We start from the raw sequence: 16,596 nt of genomic DNA on the forward strand, positions 1-16,596 counted from the left end.
ACTTGCAGTATCACAGTTCCTTGAAGGTACGTAAAAAAACAAAGTGCAAATTCACATAAATACAATAACAAAAAGAAAATGGAAATATGGAAAGTTCATTCCTTCTCGTTTTCTGTGACGATTACTTGAGAGAGAGAGAGAGAGAGAGAGAGAGAGAAGAGAGAGAGAGAGAGAGAGAGAGATGAATGGGCACTGGTATAGAACATAACTTGGAAGTGGGTGACCGTGTTTACATTAAGGAATGAAACACTCTTGGATACAATGAAAATTTGATTTTTACTTTGTACAGCAATAGGTCCCCTCGACTTTTCCTACATATTGATTGCAGAGCAAGTTGATGAGCATCATGTTCTCATCCTCGACCGTGTAAGAGTCGCTGTGGATATCGTCTTGGCAACTGTGATCGAAGTAAGTAAGATACGCGGTCATCCTCGAGTCATGAAGGACTTGGCATTCTTGAATGTTGAGGAGATTCATTGGCATCGTCGAGTCCCAGATGGTGACACCGGTGTTCCGTAGAGCCATGTGCTGTAGAGAATGAGCAGAATGTGACTTACTTTTAAACTGTTCTAATTCAAAATATCTACGTAGGTATTATGAAGTACGCATGCTGATTTGTGCATTTGAATAAGCTTGTACATTTATATGCACGTCGACATAACGATGTCTCAGACAAGGTAAATCAAGAAAACTGTCCTCAGCAAGGTGGTGCAGAGAGCAACTCATATGCCTTTGAATGTACTTCGGGATATCCTTAACAGTTTTATGAGTGACGCCAGAGACCGAAAATCAGTTCTGGAAGGATTCCTTATCAAAAGCAAATTGATGCTGACAATGAAAGCATTAAGGAAATGTAGTGACATATAAAAGCAGTAGGTATAGGCTATTTATCCCTTTCTTGGAGCATGTAACAAACCTTACTCCTGACATAAAAGGAAATGGTTCGTTAGATTCAGTAAAATAAATTTGCATATGGTGCAGATTCCGAAATTAATCTTGTTAAGACAAAAGACTTACCCATGCTGGAGAGAATATGTAATTTAGATATTGCGGATACTTTAAATGACGCCAAGGTCTCAGTCAAGGAACTAATGAGGTTATTAAGGTTTGATTGAGGGATCACTCTGGAAATTTTGTTTGGGGTGAAGAAACTCTGCTGAATAGGGGAGAACGTCCTCAAGAGGTTATAGGTTCTGAATTTATGCAACTGTGTCAGAATGGACTTCAAGAAATATTTTACGCAATTATAGAAGTAACATACCAGTCGGAATTGTTGAGAACGCATACATTCAGAAAGTTAATGTGGCTTTTGCCATTATGGTTTACTGTAGGCATGAGTTTTGTCTGTAAGATAAATAAAAGAAAATGTCGTGGAGAAACTGTTCTGCTCTACATTGTATTTAACGTTGCAATGGAAAAACTTAGTAGCCCACCAGCAACGTTCAACACTGCTGTCTGAAAAATGGATTTATGCTGACAGCAGTCTTATATATCGTACAGTTCCCATGTTGATTAAATCCTGTATTTGGAAATAACGAAAAAAAGAGCTTATATATCTGCACTCTAGAATAGAAGGTAGATTGTTTGATATCGGAAGGTTTTAGGCCAAGACTAAGATCACTAACTTTACTAAGACACATCTGACTTGCTTGTGAAGGAAGATCTTCACAACATTAAATACACCATCGAGAGGCATGTATATATACAAAAGCACTGTTATATCTACAAAAACAGTTTTAACGCAGCAAGGGGTGGATCTGTAAAGGGATTTTTAGACGAGGACATATCTCACCATAATAGAAAGGCATCAAGTGTTTGACTCCTTGACGAAGTGAGTATAGTTCAACGGAATGCTCATAGCAAAAATCTAACCACTTAGCGAGTTTGAGAGTTTACTTATATAATGATCTCGTGACTTTTCTCTTAACTAAGTTTGTGGAATGTTACCATGACTTCGTCGGTCCATTCGGCCGTCGAAGAGAAGAGTCGAGTGTAATGGAGAAGTCGAGTTAGTTTTTGAATGAGCGCCGCTTTTTCATGCTTCTTCGAACCGGGCTCTTGATTCATACTGGCGGCATTAACACGAGATACAACCACATAATCTCTGCAAGACACAGAAAAACAGAAAAGGAATTTTCTAATGTCGAAATTCACATACAATTTACGTAGAAGATTTTTTCTTCGTCACTCTCCATTCAAATACTTATTCTATTTGGCAAAACATTCCTTTTACCTATTTTTAAAAGCCAGTTACATTTAGCATATCCTATTTTAGCGGAAAAGTTGGAGTATTAAGCCATCAAACAGGTAAAAATACCTACTACAGACCACTAGCAGTCTTCCTAGACACACATCTGGAGAGCATAAAAACTACTTACCTGCTTCTCGACTGCGCCCAAGCAAGCACGTTGGTGCGTGCAGCAAGAACACTGAGGACCTTCGCCATACTTCGCCATACGTCTGCATAGTCGGAATATTTGTTCAGAGTCTCACTGTCAGTCGTTGCTCCAGAACTCATGGACCATGATCCAAAACCTTTGTGGGTTGAAAATAGGTCATTTTTCACATGTGTCGACACGTTAATTTAATAAGAAAGTCACTTGGGGAAAATGATCTTAAGATAAACAGTCTATTGTCTCCTAACATACAAATGTAATGTACAGCTATGCTCAGAACTGATGCTACATGATTGCATAGGATTTCGTTCAAATTCACTAACTGGCAACCTAACTTGCTCCATATCTATTATTTCAATGCAAAAACACGATTATTGCATACAATTAGGCCATAATATGTTCCATAAGAGTGTGATCTGTCATATATTTCGAAACTGTAGGAAAATGTCACACGTAGCAAAATTTCAGAAAAAACAGTTAATGAACATTTTTTAAAGTTTTGTTCACTCATCGCTGATGCATTTGACCGAAATGAAGTCGTCATCAAACGTCAGTTTTCATGTTAAATAAAAAAACTAAAAAATTTCATAACATTAAGGTTGCTTCCATAGCAAGCATAAAATTTGAGATAGTCCTATTTGAATGTTTTTACACCTGAATGCTGAAAAATAGTAAATATGTATATACAAAAGTAAAATGTGTCCACTGATATAAACATTAAGAGTGGCGGTACAACAAGAACCGCCTGGTGTAACAGGTCTACAATGAGAAGCAACAATGAAATTATCTTAAAAACATTTTTTTTTATGTGTTAGAGGGATTTTTGGATTTTCAATTAAAATTATTTGTTATATTTCTTAAATACTAAAAAAATAATGGCTTACTAACAAATATTCGCCCATACAATTATTCTTTTGTTAAACCCAAGACTTTGTTCCTAGGCCTAGGTATGTTAGATTTCTTTACTTTACACTTAGCATTCACATCTGTATATTAACAATTTCTGGTAAGAGAGCAAATGAGGCATCTACACATTCTTGCACTTTAAGTTACCTTATGAAAGAATAAATTATACACCAAAAGGGAGCAGAAAGACTTTTAAGAATATAATATTTTAAGCCAATTAAAAAACGAGTGTTTCATACGCTTTGATATTAATACTAATATATATTTCAGTTAATAGTCATCTTCTCCAAACAATCAAATTCATCATCATCTTTTATTCCTCAAAGAACAGGTAATCTCTACAAAAAACTCATTAGCAACAGAGATTACATAACTGAAGGCGAGATTATTTTTAGGCCTATAAATAATTTTGCAACACACTAGGCAATTTAAACACAGCCTAAAACTTCAGCCTTCAGAGAAAACTTATTATAATTCATATTCCTATTTTGAAAATGTTGTTATGATGAATTGAGCTTATCAGTTCTACTGATATAATGCTGTAGAGGTGGTTAAGTTGACCAGCCAAAGGAGCATGCTAAGTGTGCTGTCATTGATAGCACCGCTAACCTCATCACACAATACTTTAAACTCAGCAATGTAAAAAAAAATTAGTTCAAATCACACGGATTACGAATTATACAAGTGGATAAAAGATATCATATTTATAGAACCGCAAGGAGAATAGTGCTAACTGTCAATTTGCGAACCTGTTGACATGCATGACATTAGAAATGAAAAACAGAAGTTTAGCACTACTTGGGAATGTTACGTTGAGCCTGAGATTCTAGACGATACAAAAAGCAAAAAGCATCATGTCGCGTCAGGTTTGAGCATCACTGTACAACAATATAAACGGAATATATTTAGTCACGCGGAAAGTGAAACAACTGAGAACGAGATCTTTTGACTGGACTCCAAGAAATTTTAAAGCAAACTATATACAGCGGAATAAAGTAATAAAAAAAGGATTAGATTTTACAAACAACAAAGAAAGGTATATATATATATAATATATATATAATATATATATATATATATATATATATATATATATATATATAATACTTTTTAGTTAGCTGTGCTTCAGGTGTGGATAAGCTGTCTAAAGCCCGCTACTAACGTTCAGTTATGCTTGCACAGTTATAACTGCGCAGTCGGACTGTGCAGGCAAATCTTCGCCACTAACGAATGAGGCCATTTCCTCAGTTCTCCGTAGGAACCATGGCGTCAACACACGCTGCTCTGGCTGTAATTGGCTTGCTGATATCATAAAAATATCTCATAAACGTCAAGTAAGACGTCCAGTGAAAGAGTGATTGTTAAAAACGAATTCAATACTCCCATGTGAATTTGTTAAGAGTTTAAATTTGGCCAAAAGGACTTTCATAATGTTTATTGAATATTTTATGAATGAAGGAAGAGTTCCATGGAAAGATAATTAAGATCGTAATCGTTTGCTTTCGTTTCAAAGATGACACATATACTAGGCCTAATATTTTTTTCTATTACATTAAAATGGTGAATATTGATTTGGTTTCGTTTAAAGATAGACTTTCTTATGACGTGTTACAATGAATGAAAATTGTTAGTTTACTATTATCTTCCCGTGTTTCATTACTGTGTTGATTAGTCTAATTTCATTTCAAAGTGAAATATGCGTGAAAAAACAGACATAGTCCAATTTTGATGATTTTGTTTCGTCAGAAAGTAGGATATTATTTTGTTCTCAATTTAAAAATGAATTACATACAAGGTGCATAATCATGAATAGACGCATATAGGCCTATTCTTGTTTTACATTATTTTGTCATAATAAATATTTATTCTCATTGAAAAACTGTCTTGCATATGTGGTTTATAACTACGAATAAACATACATGGGCTTAATCTGTTACGATAGCCTTTGGATTTGACTTTCTAAAGCAAAGTCTCATTCATATTAAAAAATGATGCTGCTACTTTCAGCCTTCCATATACACTATTATTTTTCCCGTGGCAAAATGGCAAAATTATAAATATATATTATTCTGACTTAATTATCAATTATTAATAACAAATACATCCAATATATCATCAATTTAGGTATAAACACTTTTCAATTTAATAAAACCCATCTCAATGTTCTTAATTAGTACGTTATCTGTCCGCAGACGGACAGCGAACTGAGCCAAAAAAGTTGCCTTCACCACATTAAAGTTGCAATGCGCATGCGCACCCGTTTGGACTGAGGTTCATCGATTGAGATGGGCTACTTATTCAGGACGCCTGCGCAGGCCAGAAAAACTGCAGGTTGTCCACACTAACGTTCAGTTATAACTGCACAGCCCAACTGTGCAGTTAAAACTGCGCAGGCGTAACTGAACGTTAGTGGCGGGCTTAAGATCAACTCTGGTACTATATAAAACAGGAAGTGACGTAGAACATTAAAGAGGATTACTGAGCTTCTTTAGTTTATCTTTTAGATGAAATTCAAGCATCTTCAGAATGGGGCTAAATGTATATCGATCTGAGGTCAAATTAATATTAATCTTCTTTGTTAGCTTCATTAGTGCAAATTCTAATAGATTTCTAGAAACAATATTTTAAAATTATGTTATCATGAGTTTTCATATAAGCACAGTGTTACTCTGCTCATGAGAAAGTGGCCTCGATAAAGCAACAACATTGTTAATAAAGTTCCATGTATGGATTGTGATTAATCTTACTTTGGCCAGACTGGCCTGGGATTTATTAATCTTCAGTTGTATGTAGTTTGCTTGACTGTACACTACAATAAACCTGAAAGATCTTGCACTCCAATGTTTCAAATGGCTGTATACTTTCTGTGTGTGTATATATATATATATATGTGTGTGTGTGTGTGTGTGTGTGTGTGTGTATTCCATTTAGAAAAAATAATTATAACAATTTGTTTACCTACGACAACCACGCTTGGCACTCTCGGAGCCTTGTATGCCCAAAACTCAAGTTCATTTCCTCTTGGTGCTGACTTATTGTAGATCTCAAATCCTCTTGGTGCCCAAATGAAATCTAATTTGGCGTCTTGGTCTCCTGCAACACTTAGAGAGTGCTGCATTTTATAGCCATGTATCAAGTTGTACGCCTTCCATGTGGTTGATGTCTTTTCCTGTCAAATAAGAACAAACGTAACTTCAGGTAAATTAAATGGTTATTATTGAAAAATATAACAGATTCAATAATAATTAATTTCCCGCAAAGTTTCTTATTGTCTTTTCTTTTGATTGGGAGCCATTGCCCTTAGTCTATGATGGTGTCTGTTGTATTATTTGTTTTTAGGCAGCTGCTCTGATCTTTTGATGCTCCAGAATACAAGGACGAGGAGGGAGAATGAAAGACATACGTCTAGTCACAAGGTTCAAGGAACCGTCTTATCAATATCTTTATAAAATAAATTGCAGTGTGCAGATCCCTCTTAACCAAAATGCATTCTTTCTAACCCCTTTAATTTTCATGAACATGAACGAATTCAAATGCTTACTCCTCCCACTGTACCAGTTCTACGTGAATGAGATCCTATGGTCAAACGCACTTGTATGTTTTTTCAAACGTAAAGGAAGATATCCTGGTGGAAGTCGTTGGTTGTGAAATATAGGTATTTATATTTTTGACTCTACCACTTAAAACGAAAAAAAAAATCAGATATCGAAAATTCTGTTCCATAACAACTCTCAGACTTGGCCAGACGAATTTTGTGTGAAATTTTGATTGTAAGTTTTCAAGGAAAATTAACAGAGGATGATATTGAAAGCATATAACTTTATTTTGTGGTTGCTTATAGCTGTATACCAGCATTATGGATTTGTAAATTTAAGAAATACTCACTGAATATAGGAGAACCAAAGACCGCCACATAATTAATACGAACATAACTAAATACATGGATGAACGTATATAGGCAACAAGTATTGATGTAATATTTCCTACCTTTAGAGTGTTATTATAGATATACCAGTTGAAATTTGGAGTCTTTTCAAGGAACATTGCGAATTTGTCTCGAACTTTGGAATCGCCATAAAAGGCCATCCACAAAGGACCATCTTGGCCCTTTCGGCGCAGTGCCGAACATTTCTTCACATCAGCTGCATCATACAGCCTTATCCTGCAGTCCAGATAGCTCAGCCTTCCACCGGTTATCTGTTGAGGGAAAGGAAACAGTCCAAATAATGAAATGAAAATGACAACTAATACCGTCCTTAAAGTAATGTTTAAATGAATAAGAGATATAATAATGAAAAGATAATAAGCACAGTTTGGTTCATGGAGAGATAACGCGTGCAAAAACTTTCTATAAATGTTTAGAGCAAGACGTATCAAGACGATCGATGATACACATCGAATTTGCTGCACCTGAAAACCCACCAAGATGAGACACAAGGGAAAATGTCAGTAGGCGTCCTTTTAATTCAAATCTCACTAGAGTGGACACCATTTTATGAGGAATGATGAGTCGTTCATGCTGAAATGCTTGAAGGTCTCGGTGCCAGCTTTTCACACGACCGGAGAGAAATGCTTGAACGTTGGTGGGCACGTGCGTTGAAATGAGGAGATTCTGTGTTCGAAGATAATTCATGGATTGTTTTTACCCCTGATGCTTTCTGTGTGATGCTCAACACTTTTTGAATGATCCTTGATTCATGATTTACCTAGTTTATATTTATTATTTTGTTTAGTTTTAACTATGAGAGATCAATCCACGTATGATATTGCATTTTTTAACTGTTGTTCTTTATATGAACTCATTTCTGAAAAGTCTTGCTGGCCACTACCGAGATTATTTTTGCATCGTTATCTTATAATGATGGTAATAGTAATTCTAATTATAATACACATGGTTTCAAAAATAAGATAAAAGAACGTGCAAATAACAAAGAAATTAAAACAGAAATTACCTGAAGCCTGGAAGTTGGAAGCAGATCTAGAGTGCCATTGGGCATTATTCTCAAAACGGAGGGCAGAGTGTCACTCAGTTCCTTATAGTAATCTGTTCCTGGTGCCAGTCCACTCTCGCGTTTTCTGCGTCCATACGCATCAACCAACAGAGAATTAGATTTTTTTTTATTTGGACATTTCCTTTCACTAAACATAATTTCATACATCATGGTCATCTACCAAATCAAGCTCTTACTTGTCCTCATTATGTCCAAAGCAATTGATTTTTCCTATCATCCTCACACTTGTGGTAATCCCTTTGTTTGTCTCATGAAATGGTCCTACCTCCACATTCAACAAATCTTCAAAACGTCTACATTTACCAAACGCCTACAGTCACCTCAGGCAGCATCTCTTTATCTGTAAAAGGCCTGGTGAAGAGATGTGTGCATATTGGTGAGAGGAAATGCTCCATATTATATGACAGATGAGTCTCTGCTCCTGTGGAAACTAGGGACCACACTTAACTCCTGGGATGCTGGGATGTTACGTGTTTAAGGTCACCAACCAATTGGGAACAAATACTAGCTTTCAATATAGATATATATATATATATATATATATATATATATATATATATATATATATGATGTATATATATATATATATATATATATATATATATATATATATATACATATATATATATATGTGTGTGTGTGTGTGTGTGTGTGCGCGATACGTACATACATACATAATTTGTCCATTCATACATACATACATTCTCTTTGAAGAAGGCAAGAGTTAAAGATCGTTGTGATTTTTACTTACCCGCTTCTCACTTCTCCTCTTGACGAAAGTCTCTGAGTTCCAATGTTGAACATAGGCCAGCAATGAGGTGAGGAGACCTGGAGAAGATGATCATTACAACTCTAACTTGTCTCTATTCTAGAGAAGAGGAGAGAGAGAGAGAGAGAGAGAGAGAGAGAGAGAGAGAGAGAGAGAGAGAGTTATATGAGAAATAGATGGAACAGAGGGCATTTACAATTTTTTTTTATGTAGCAAGCAGCTGAGTGAAAAGTTTGGGAGTTAAAGTGAAAAAATATGTTAGGTGCATATTTACTTGAAATAAGCATATGGCAGATTTAACAGCTATGCAGTGTGGCGTTGCTGTGGATGCAAGGTGTACAGTGAAATTTGTTGAGAATGAATGAAAGCTTCTATGATGAGAGCGAGGTTGATGTTTAGAATAAGCTGCTGGTTTATTGTAGGAGTGGATTTGAAACTTGGCTATGTTATGTCACCGTGACTGGGCTGTTTGGTGTCTTCGCGGATGGAATCAAGAGAAAAGATCAGCGACAGAACAGGACATGCCGTTGCAACGTCGTGGGATAAGAAAAGTTGTGAAAGGAGCATGGAATACCTGATATTTGCAGCCTTTTTTTCAGGAATATTCTTTGTTTATGGGAGATAGCCCTGCATTCTCACTGGTAACACAACGCATCATGTATATTTAAATGGTAAAGAGATAAACGAAATTCCTTCTCCGATTTTACCTTTAGTGATACAGCAGAAGAGTGATAATTTTTTGAAGATATCTTGAACTGGAGACTGAATAAAGCCACTGCTGTAAGGGCTAGATAACAGGCCGAGAGCTTCTTCATTCTACTGGGCAGTCATAAACAAAATTTCACTTTTTCCTAAACGGATGAAACAAAGAAGCAAGTCATAAAACAGCGACAATAAGAGCTGAAGTCCAATGCACTTTGAAGGTAATAGAGACTATTTTAGTAATGAAAGTCTCTTAAAAAAGTTCATGAGCCAATGAATTTTAGCAGATTTGAGGTATGATCATGCCTCAGCCTTCCCAACCTGTTGTCTCACATCCAAATCTTGATTATTTTACATCCTGACAAAGACTAACCAACAGTTTCTGACTTTGGAATGGATGACAAACAGAAGTATTGTGGGAAAGCCATTACTTACCTCTCAAGTGTCAATGGAGTCATAGGAAAATAATTTTTATGGCCCTTAAATCGACCCGTTACTCTGCAAATAGTTCAAGATCTGAAGCATTGTTGGAATATAATCGTAAACATCCCAAGATACTTACCTGCCAACCAGAGAAAATCAAATAAAGACGTTTCCCACTGACTTTGATGACTAGGGTACTGCGTACCAGCTATCATTAAAATCAGTGAAAATTAAGTTTTGACTTTTACGCTGACCTGTAATATTCAGAAATACTGAGATCGAGGTTAAAAATTACTCAAAATTCCAAATATCAGAAAAGTCACAATAGCTGCTAAAGTTTGTAAAAAAAAATATTTTTTATTTTTGGCCTTTAAATTGGTTAAACTACCTTGACCTAAAAGTATAATTACTATCCACAAGTAATTACCTGCATAATTTCATATAATTCTGGAAAAGGAAGGAGAAAATTAAAACAGGTTTAATACTAATAGTAGTGGACAGACTTGTAGATATAAAAAATGGTGTAAAAAGGAAAAAAAGAAAGTGAGTGCAGGGACTTCACATATTATCTAGGTTACATAGGTGGATAATTATTCACAGGGCTTTGGGTAATGTTCTTTGTTCCAGACAGAACCAGCGAGAGTTTGAAGATGAGAAATGAACACATTAAGAGGAAAGGATTTGCCCCCATTTGCATTATTAAGATTCAGTGATTCAAACATTACTGAGACTTTGAAAATAAGAATGGCTTTGGAAGTCATGAGATTACAACTGTCTGATGTAGCCCAAGTAAATATTAACTTCCCTTCATCCGGCCATCAACCCAGTGAACATTAACAGTGCAAAGAAACTTGACAATCAATGAAATCATATGACTGAATGTTTACTCATATAACGACAGCTGACACCGACGCAAAATGAACAAACAATTGCATAGTATCAGCGCTCATTAAGATGACATAAATGATCATTGACCTATTAGCAAAAAGGTTAAAGTCTTATACATACGCACACAGATATATTATATATATATATATATATATATATATATATATATATATATATATATATATATATGATATATATAAATATATCATATATATATATATATATATATATATATATATATATATATATATATATATATATAAATAAAGGTTTTTGCCACGAAGGTAAAAATTAAAAGCGAGATAGCCAAACACTTTCGGTCTAGATCGAAAGTGCTTGGCTATCTCGCTTTTCATTTTTCCTTCGTGGCAAAAACCTCTATTTATATATAGCCTCACGTTTTATATACTTTTTGTGATCAAGTTATCATATATATATATATTATATATATAGATATATATATATATATATTATTTATATATGATATATATGATATATATTAGATATATTATATATATAGATAGATATATATATATTATATATATGTATATGTATATATCTATCATATAGATATATATATACTATATAATATATATAGTATGATATAGTATGATATATATATATATATAGATATATATATGATACTATATAAATAGAATATATACACATATAGATATAGAATATAGATACTATACTCGGATTATAAATATATATACATACATATATGTCAATATACTATATATAGTATAGATATATATATAAGGTATATATATAGATAATATATGTATATATATAAAACACACACACACACACACACAAACATATATATATATATATATATATATATATATATATATATATATATATATATATATGCATATATATATATATATATATATATATATATATATATATATATATCTATAGATATCTATATATAGCTATATATATATATCATATATATCATTCGAGCTACAAATGTCCTTTAATATCTAATTCGCTCTGCCTCGGAATTGATATATTATTTTCATATATGTACCGAAGGGGAATTTTTAGTTGATAATAATTTCGTCCCCTCATGGGATCGAACCACCGTCCAGTGGACGGGAACGAAATCAGGACAGCCTACTTGATAACGTCACTAGGCCGTCCAGATTTCGTTCCCGTCCACTGGACGGTGGTTTCGATCCCATGAGGGGACGAAATTATTATCAACTAAAAAACTTTCCCCTTCGGTACATATATGAAAAATATATCAATTCCGAGGCAGAGCGAATTAGATATTAAAGGATATTTGTGCTCGAATGATCTATATGAATCACGGTGATGTGATAATTATTCATAATCTATATATATAGCTAAATATATATATATACATATATATATATATATATATATATATATATATATATATATATATATATATATATCTATATATATATATCTATATATAGATATATACATATATATATATATATATATATATATATATATATATATATATATATATATATATATATTAAGATATATATATATATATATATATATATATATATATATATATATATATATATATATATATATATATATATATATATATATATATATCGAGCTACAATGTCCTTTAATATCTAATTCGCTCTACCTCTGAATTAATATATTTTCATATATGCTTAACCGAAGGGGAATTTTTTTCCTCGATAATAGACTTACCTGGACCAGGCGCAAACCCATGGATCCTTTCAAATCCAGGAACGTCAGTGAAGCTTTTACCTACTACACCACTCTCGTGGTGGTGTAGTAGGTAAAAGCTTCACTGAGGTTCCTGGATTTGAAAGGATCCATGGGTTCGCACCCTGGTCCAGGCAAGTCTATTATCGAGGAAAAAAATTCCCCTTCGGTTAAGCATATATGAAAATATATCAATTCCGAGGTAGAGCGAATTAGATATTAAAGGACATTGTATCTCCATATATGTATATGAATCACGGAAATTTGATATGACTTATATATATATATATATATATATATATATATATATATATATATATATATATATATATATATATATATATCTAATAAAAGGAGCCCATAAAAACACCAAAATGTAGAGAGAAAAAAGTACTATATTTCAGAAACTGCTGTCTCTCTCTTCAGGTATATGAATGAGAAAAGTTTACAGAAAGGGTGGTATTTATACCAAGAGATCCGTCCACAAGTAAGCCAATTAGGTCACCCCCGCAGATAATCTTCCTTTAATCTTCTTAAGCGTTGGTTGAATGAAAACTTGGTTGACGACATCTGAGACCCACGCGCCTTTTGAGATGTTCATTACCAGCTTCTCTTTATTAAGGCCGATTCCATCATTTGACTCTTGTACCGGCAGTTGCTGCTATAAATTACACGTGACAAATTCCAGTTTATTCTATGGTTATGTTCATTTATATGGTTGAAAATAGCCGAGTTCTGTTGTCCATACCTAACTGACCGTTTTGTGTTGTATTAATCTCTGGGGAAGTGATTTACCTGTAAATCCGATGTAAGATTGGTCACAGTCTTGGCAAGGGATCTCATAGACCCCAGAGTCCTTGGGAGATTTCTTTTGTTGGACGTTAATCAGGGATTTGGCTAAGGTGTTTGGGTAGGTAAATGCAAAAGGATTGGATTTCCCAAGGGTGTGGGTTATTCTCTTAATCGTCTCCAGGTGAGGGATTTTTATTTTATTGTTGGGTGTTCGCAAACAACTTTCGTCTTTAAAGTATCCTGACCATATAATTGAGAAAGCAATTCAAAAAGCAAACGTAATTTTCTACCGACCCCTAAAGACAAGACCAGAAGGGACACACCCAACAATAAAATAAAATCCCTCACCTGGAGACGATTAAGAGAATATATATAATATATATATATATTATATATATATAATATATATATATATATATATATATATAATATATCTAATAAAAGGAGCCCATAAAAAACACCAAAATGTAGAGAGAAAAGTACTATATTTCAGAAACTGCTGTCTCTCTCTTCAGGTATATGAATGAGAAAAGTTTACAGAAAGGGTGGTATTTATACCAAGAGATCCGTCCACAAGTAAGCCAATTTAGGTCACACCCGCAGATAATCTTCCTTTAATCTTCTTAAGTGTTGGTTGAATGAAAACTTGGTCGACGACATCTGAGACCCACGCGCCTTTTGAGATGTTCATTACAGCTTCTCTTTTATTAAGGCCGATTCCATCATTTGACTCTTGTACCGGCAGTTGCTGCTATAAATTACACGTGACAAATTCCAGTTTATTCTATGGTTATGTTCATTTATATGGTTGAAAATATGCCGAGTTCTGTTGTCCATACCTAACTGACCGTTTGTGTTGTATAAATCTCTGGGGAAGTGATTTACCTGTTAAAATCCGATGTAAGATTGGTCAGGATCTTTGGCAAGGGATCTTCATAGACCCCAGAGTCCTTGGGAGATGTCTTTTGTTGGACGTTAATCAGGGATTTGGCTAAGGTGTTTGGGTAGGTAAATGCAAAAGGATTGGATTTCCCAAGGGTGTGAGTTATTCTCTTAATCGTCTCCAGGTGAGGGATTTTTATTTTATTGTTGGGTGTTCGCAAACAACTTCGTCTTTAAAGTATCCTGACCATATAATTGAGAAAGCAATTCAAAAAGCAAACGTAATTTTCTACCGACCCCCTAAAGACAAGACCAGAGACACACCCAACAATAAAATAAAAATCCCTCACCTGGAGACGATTAAGAGATATATATATATATATATATATATATATATATATATATATATATATATATATATATATATATATATATATATATATATATATATATCTAATAAAAGGAGCCCATAAAAACACCAAAATGTAGAGAGAAAAGTACTATATTTCAGAAACTGCTGTCTCTCTCTTCAGGTATATGAATGAGAAAAGTTTACAGAAAGGGTGGTTATTGATACCAAGAGATCCGTCCACAAGTAGAAGCCAATTTAGGATCACACCCGCAGATAATCTTCCTTTAATCTTCTTAAGCGTTTGGTTGAATGAAAAAACTGGTCGACGACATCTGAGACCCACGCGCCTTTTGAGATGTTCATTACCAGCTTCTCTTTTATTAAGGCCGATTCCATCATTTGACTCTTGTACCGGCAGTGCTGCTATAAATTACACGTGACAAATTCCAGTTTATTCTATGGTTATGTTCATTTATATGGTTGAAAATAGCCGGAGTTCTGTTGTCCATACCTAACTGACCGTTTGTGGTGATTAATCTCTGGGGAAGTGATTTACCTGTAAATACGATGTAAGATTGGTCACAGTCTTGGCAAGGGATCTCATAGACCCCAGAGTCCTTGGGAGATGTCTTTTGTTGGACGTTAATCAGGGATTTGGCTAAGGTGTTTGGGTAGGTAAATGCAAAAGGATTGGATTTCCCAAGGGTGTGGGTTATTCTCTTAATCGTCTCCAGGTGAGGGATTTTTATTGATATTGTTGGGTGTTCGCAAACAACTTTCGTCTTTAAAGTATCTTGACCATATAATTGAGAAAGCAATTCAAAAAGCAAAACGTAATTTTCTACCGACCCCCTAAAGACAAGACCAGGAGACACACCCAACAATAAAATAAAAATCCCTCACCTGGAGACGATTAAGAGAATAACCCACACCCTTGGGAAATCCAACCCTTTTGCATTTACCTACCCAAACACCTTAGCCAAATCCCTGATTAACGTCCAACAAAAGACATCTCCCAAGGACTCTGGGGTCTATGAGATCCCTTGCCAAGAGCTGTGACCAATCTTACATCGGATTTACAGGTAAATCACTTCCCCAGAGATTAATACAAAACACAAAACGGTCAGTTAGGTATGGACAACAGAACTCGGCTATTTTCAACCATATAAATGAACAAAATAACCATAGAATAAACTGGAATTTGTCACGTGTAATTTATAGCAGCAACAACTGCCGGTACAAGAGTCAAATGATGGAATCGGCCTTAATAAAAGAGAAGCAGGTAATGAACATCTCAAAAGGCGCGTGGGTCTCAGATGTCGTCGACCAAGTTTTCATTCAACCAACGCCTTAAGAAGATTAAAGGAAGATTATCAGCGGGGTGACCTAAATTGCTTACTTGTGGACGGATCTCTTGGTATAAATACCACCCTTTCTGTAAACTTTTCTCATTCATATACCTGAAGAGAGAGACAGCAGTTTTCTGAATATAGTACTTTTCTCTCTACATTTTGTGTTTTTATGGGCTCCTTTTATTAGATGGAATTCTGTTGTTACAGAATATTTTTACCAGTCATATATATATATATATATATATATATATATATATATATATATATATATATATATATATATATATCTATCTATATCTATCTATATATATATAATATATATATATATATATATATATATATATATATATCTACATATGTATATATATATATATATATATATAATATATAT

At 34.1% G+C, this 16,596-nt stretch overlaps 1 protein-coding gene across 1 annotated transcript; it reads right to left on the minus strand.

The window, feature by feature from the left end:
* Positions 1-276: 276 nt before the first annotated feature.
* LOC135226750 (uncharacterized) lies at positions 277-7,935 on the minus strand. The gene is made up of 6 exons (XM_064266460.1): positions 7,780-7,935; positions 7,290-7,499; positions 6,261-6,471; positions 2,379-2,535; positions 1,948-2,104; positions 277-528 (listed from the first exon to the last, which is right to left on the minus strand). Exons 1-6 carry the CDS (start codon positions 7,933-7,935, stop codon positions 277-279), a joined length of 1,143 nt encoding a protein of 380 aa, XP_064122530.1.
* Between the last annotated feature and the right edge of the window lie 8,661 nt (positions 7,936-16,596).

The sequence above is a fragment of the Macrobrachium nipponense genome, chromosome 15 (genome assembly GCF_015104395.2).
Source record: "Macrobrachium nipponense isolate FS-2020 chromosome 15, ASM1510439v2, whole genome shotgun sequence".
Lineage (NCBI taxonomy): Eukaryota > Metazoa > Arthropoda > Malacostraca > Decapoda > Palaemonidae > Macrobrachium > Macrobrachium nipponense.

Coding starts and splice junctions, on each gene's coding strand:
- LOC135226750 (XM_064266460.1), bottom strand. CDS start 7,935: ATGAATTATCTTCGAACACAGAATCTCCTCATTTCAACGCACGTGCCC. Junction 2,536..6,260: donor GCCAAGCGTGGTTGTCGTAG/GTAAACAAATTG, acceptor CAACCCACAAAG/GTTTTGGATCATGGTCCATG. Junction 529..1,947: donor AATGGACCGACGAAGTCATG/GTAACATTCCAC, acceptor CATTCTCTACAG/CACATGGCTCTACGGAACAC.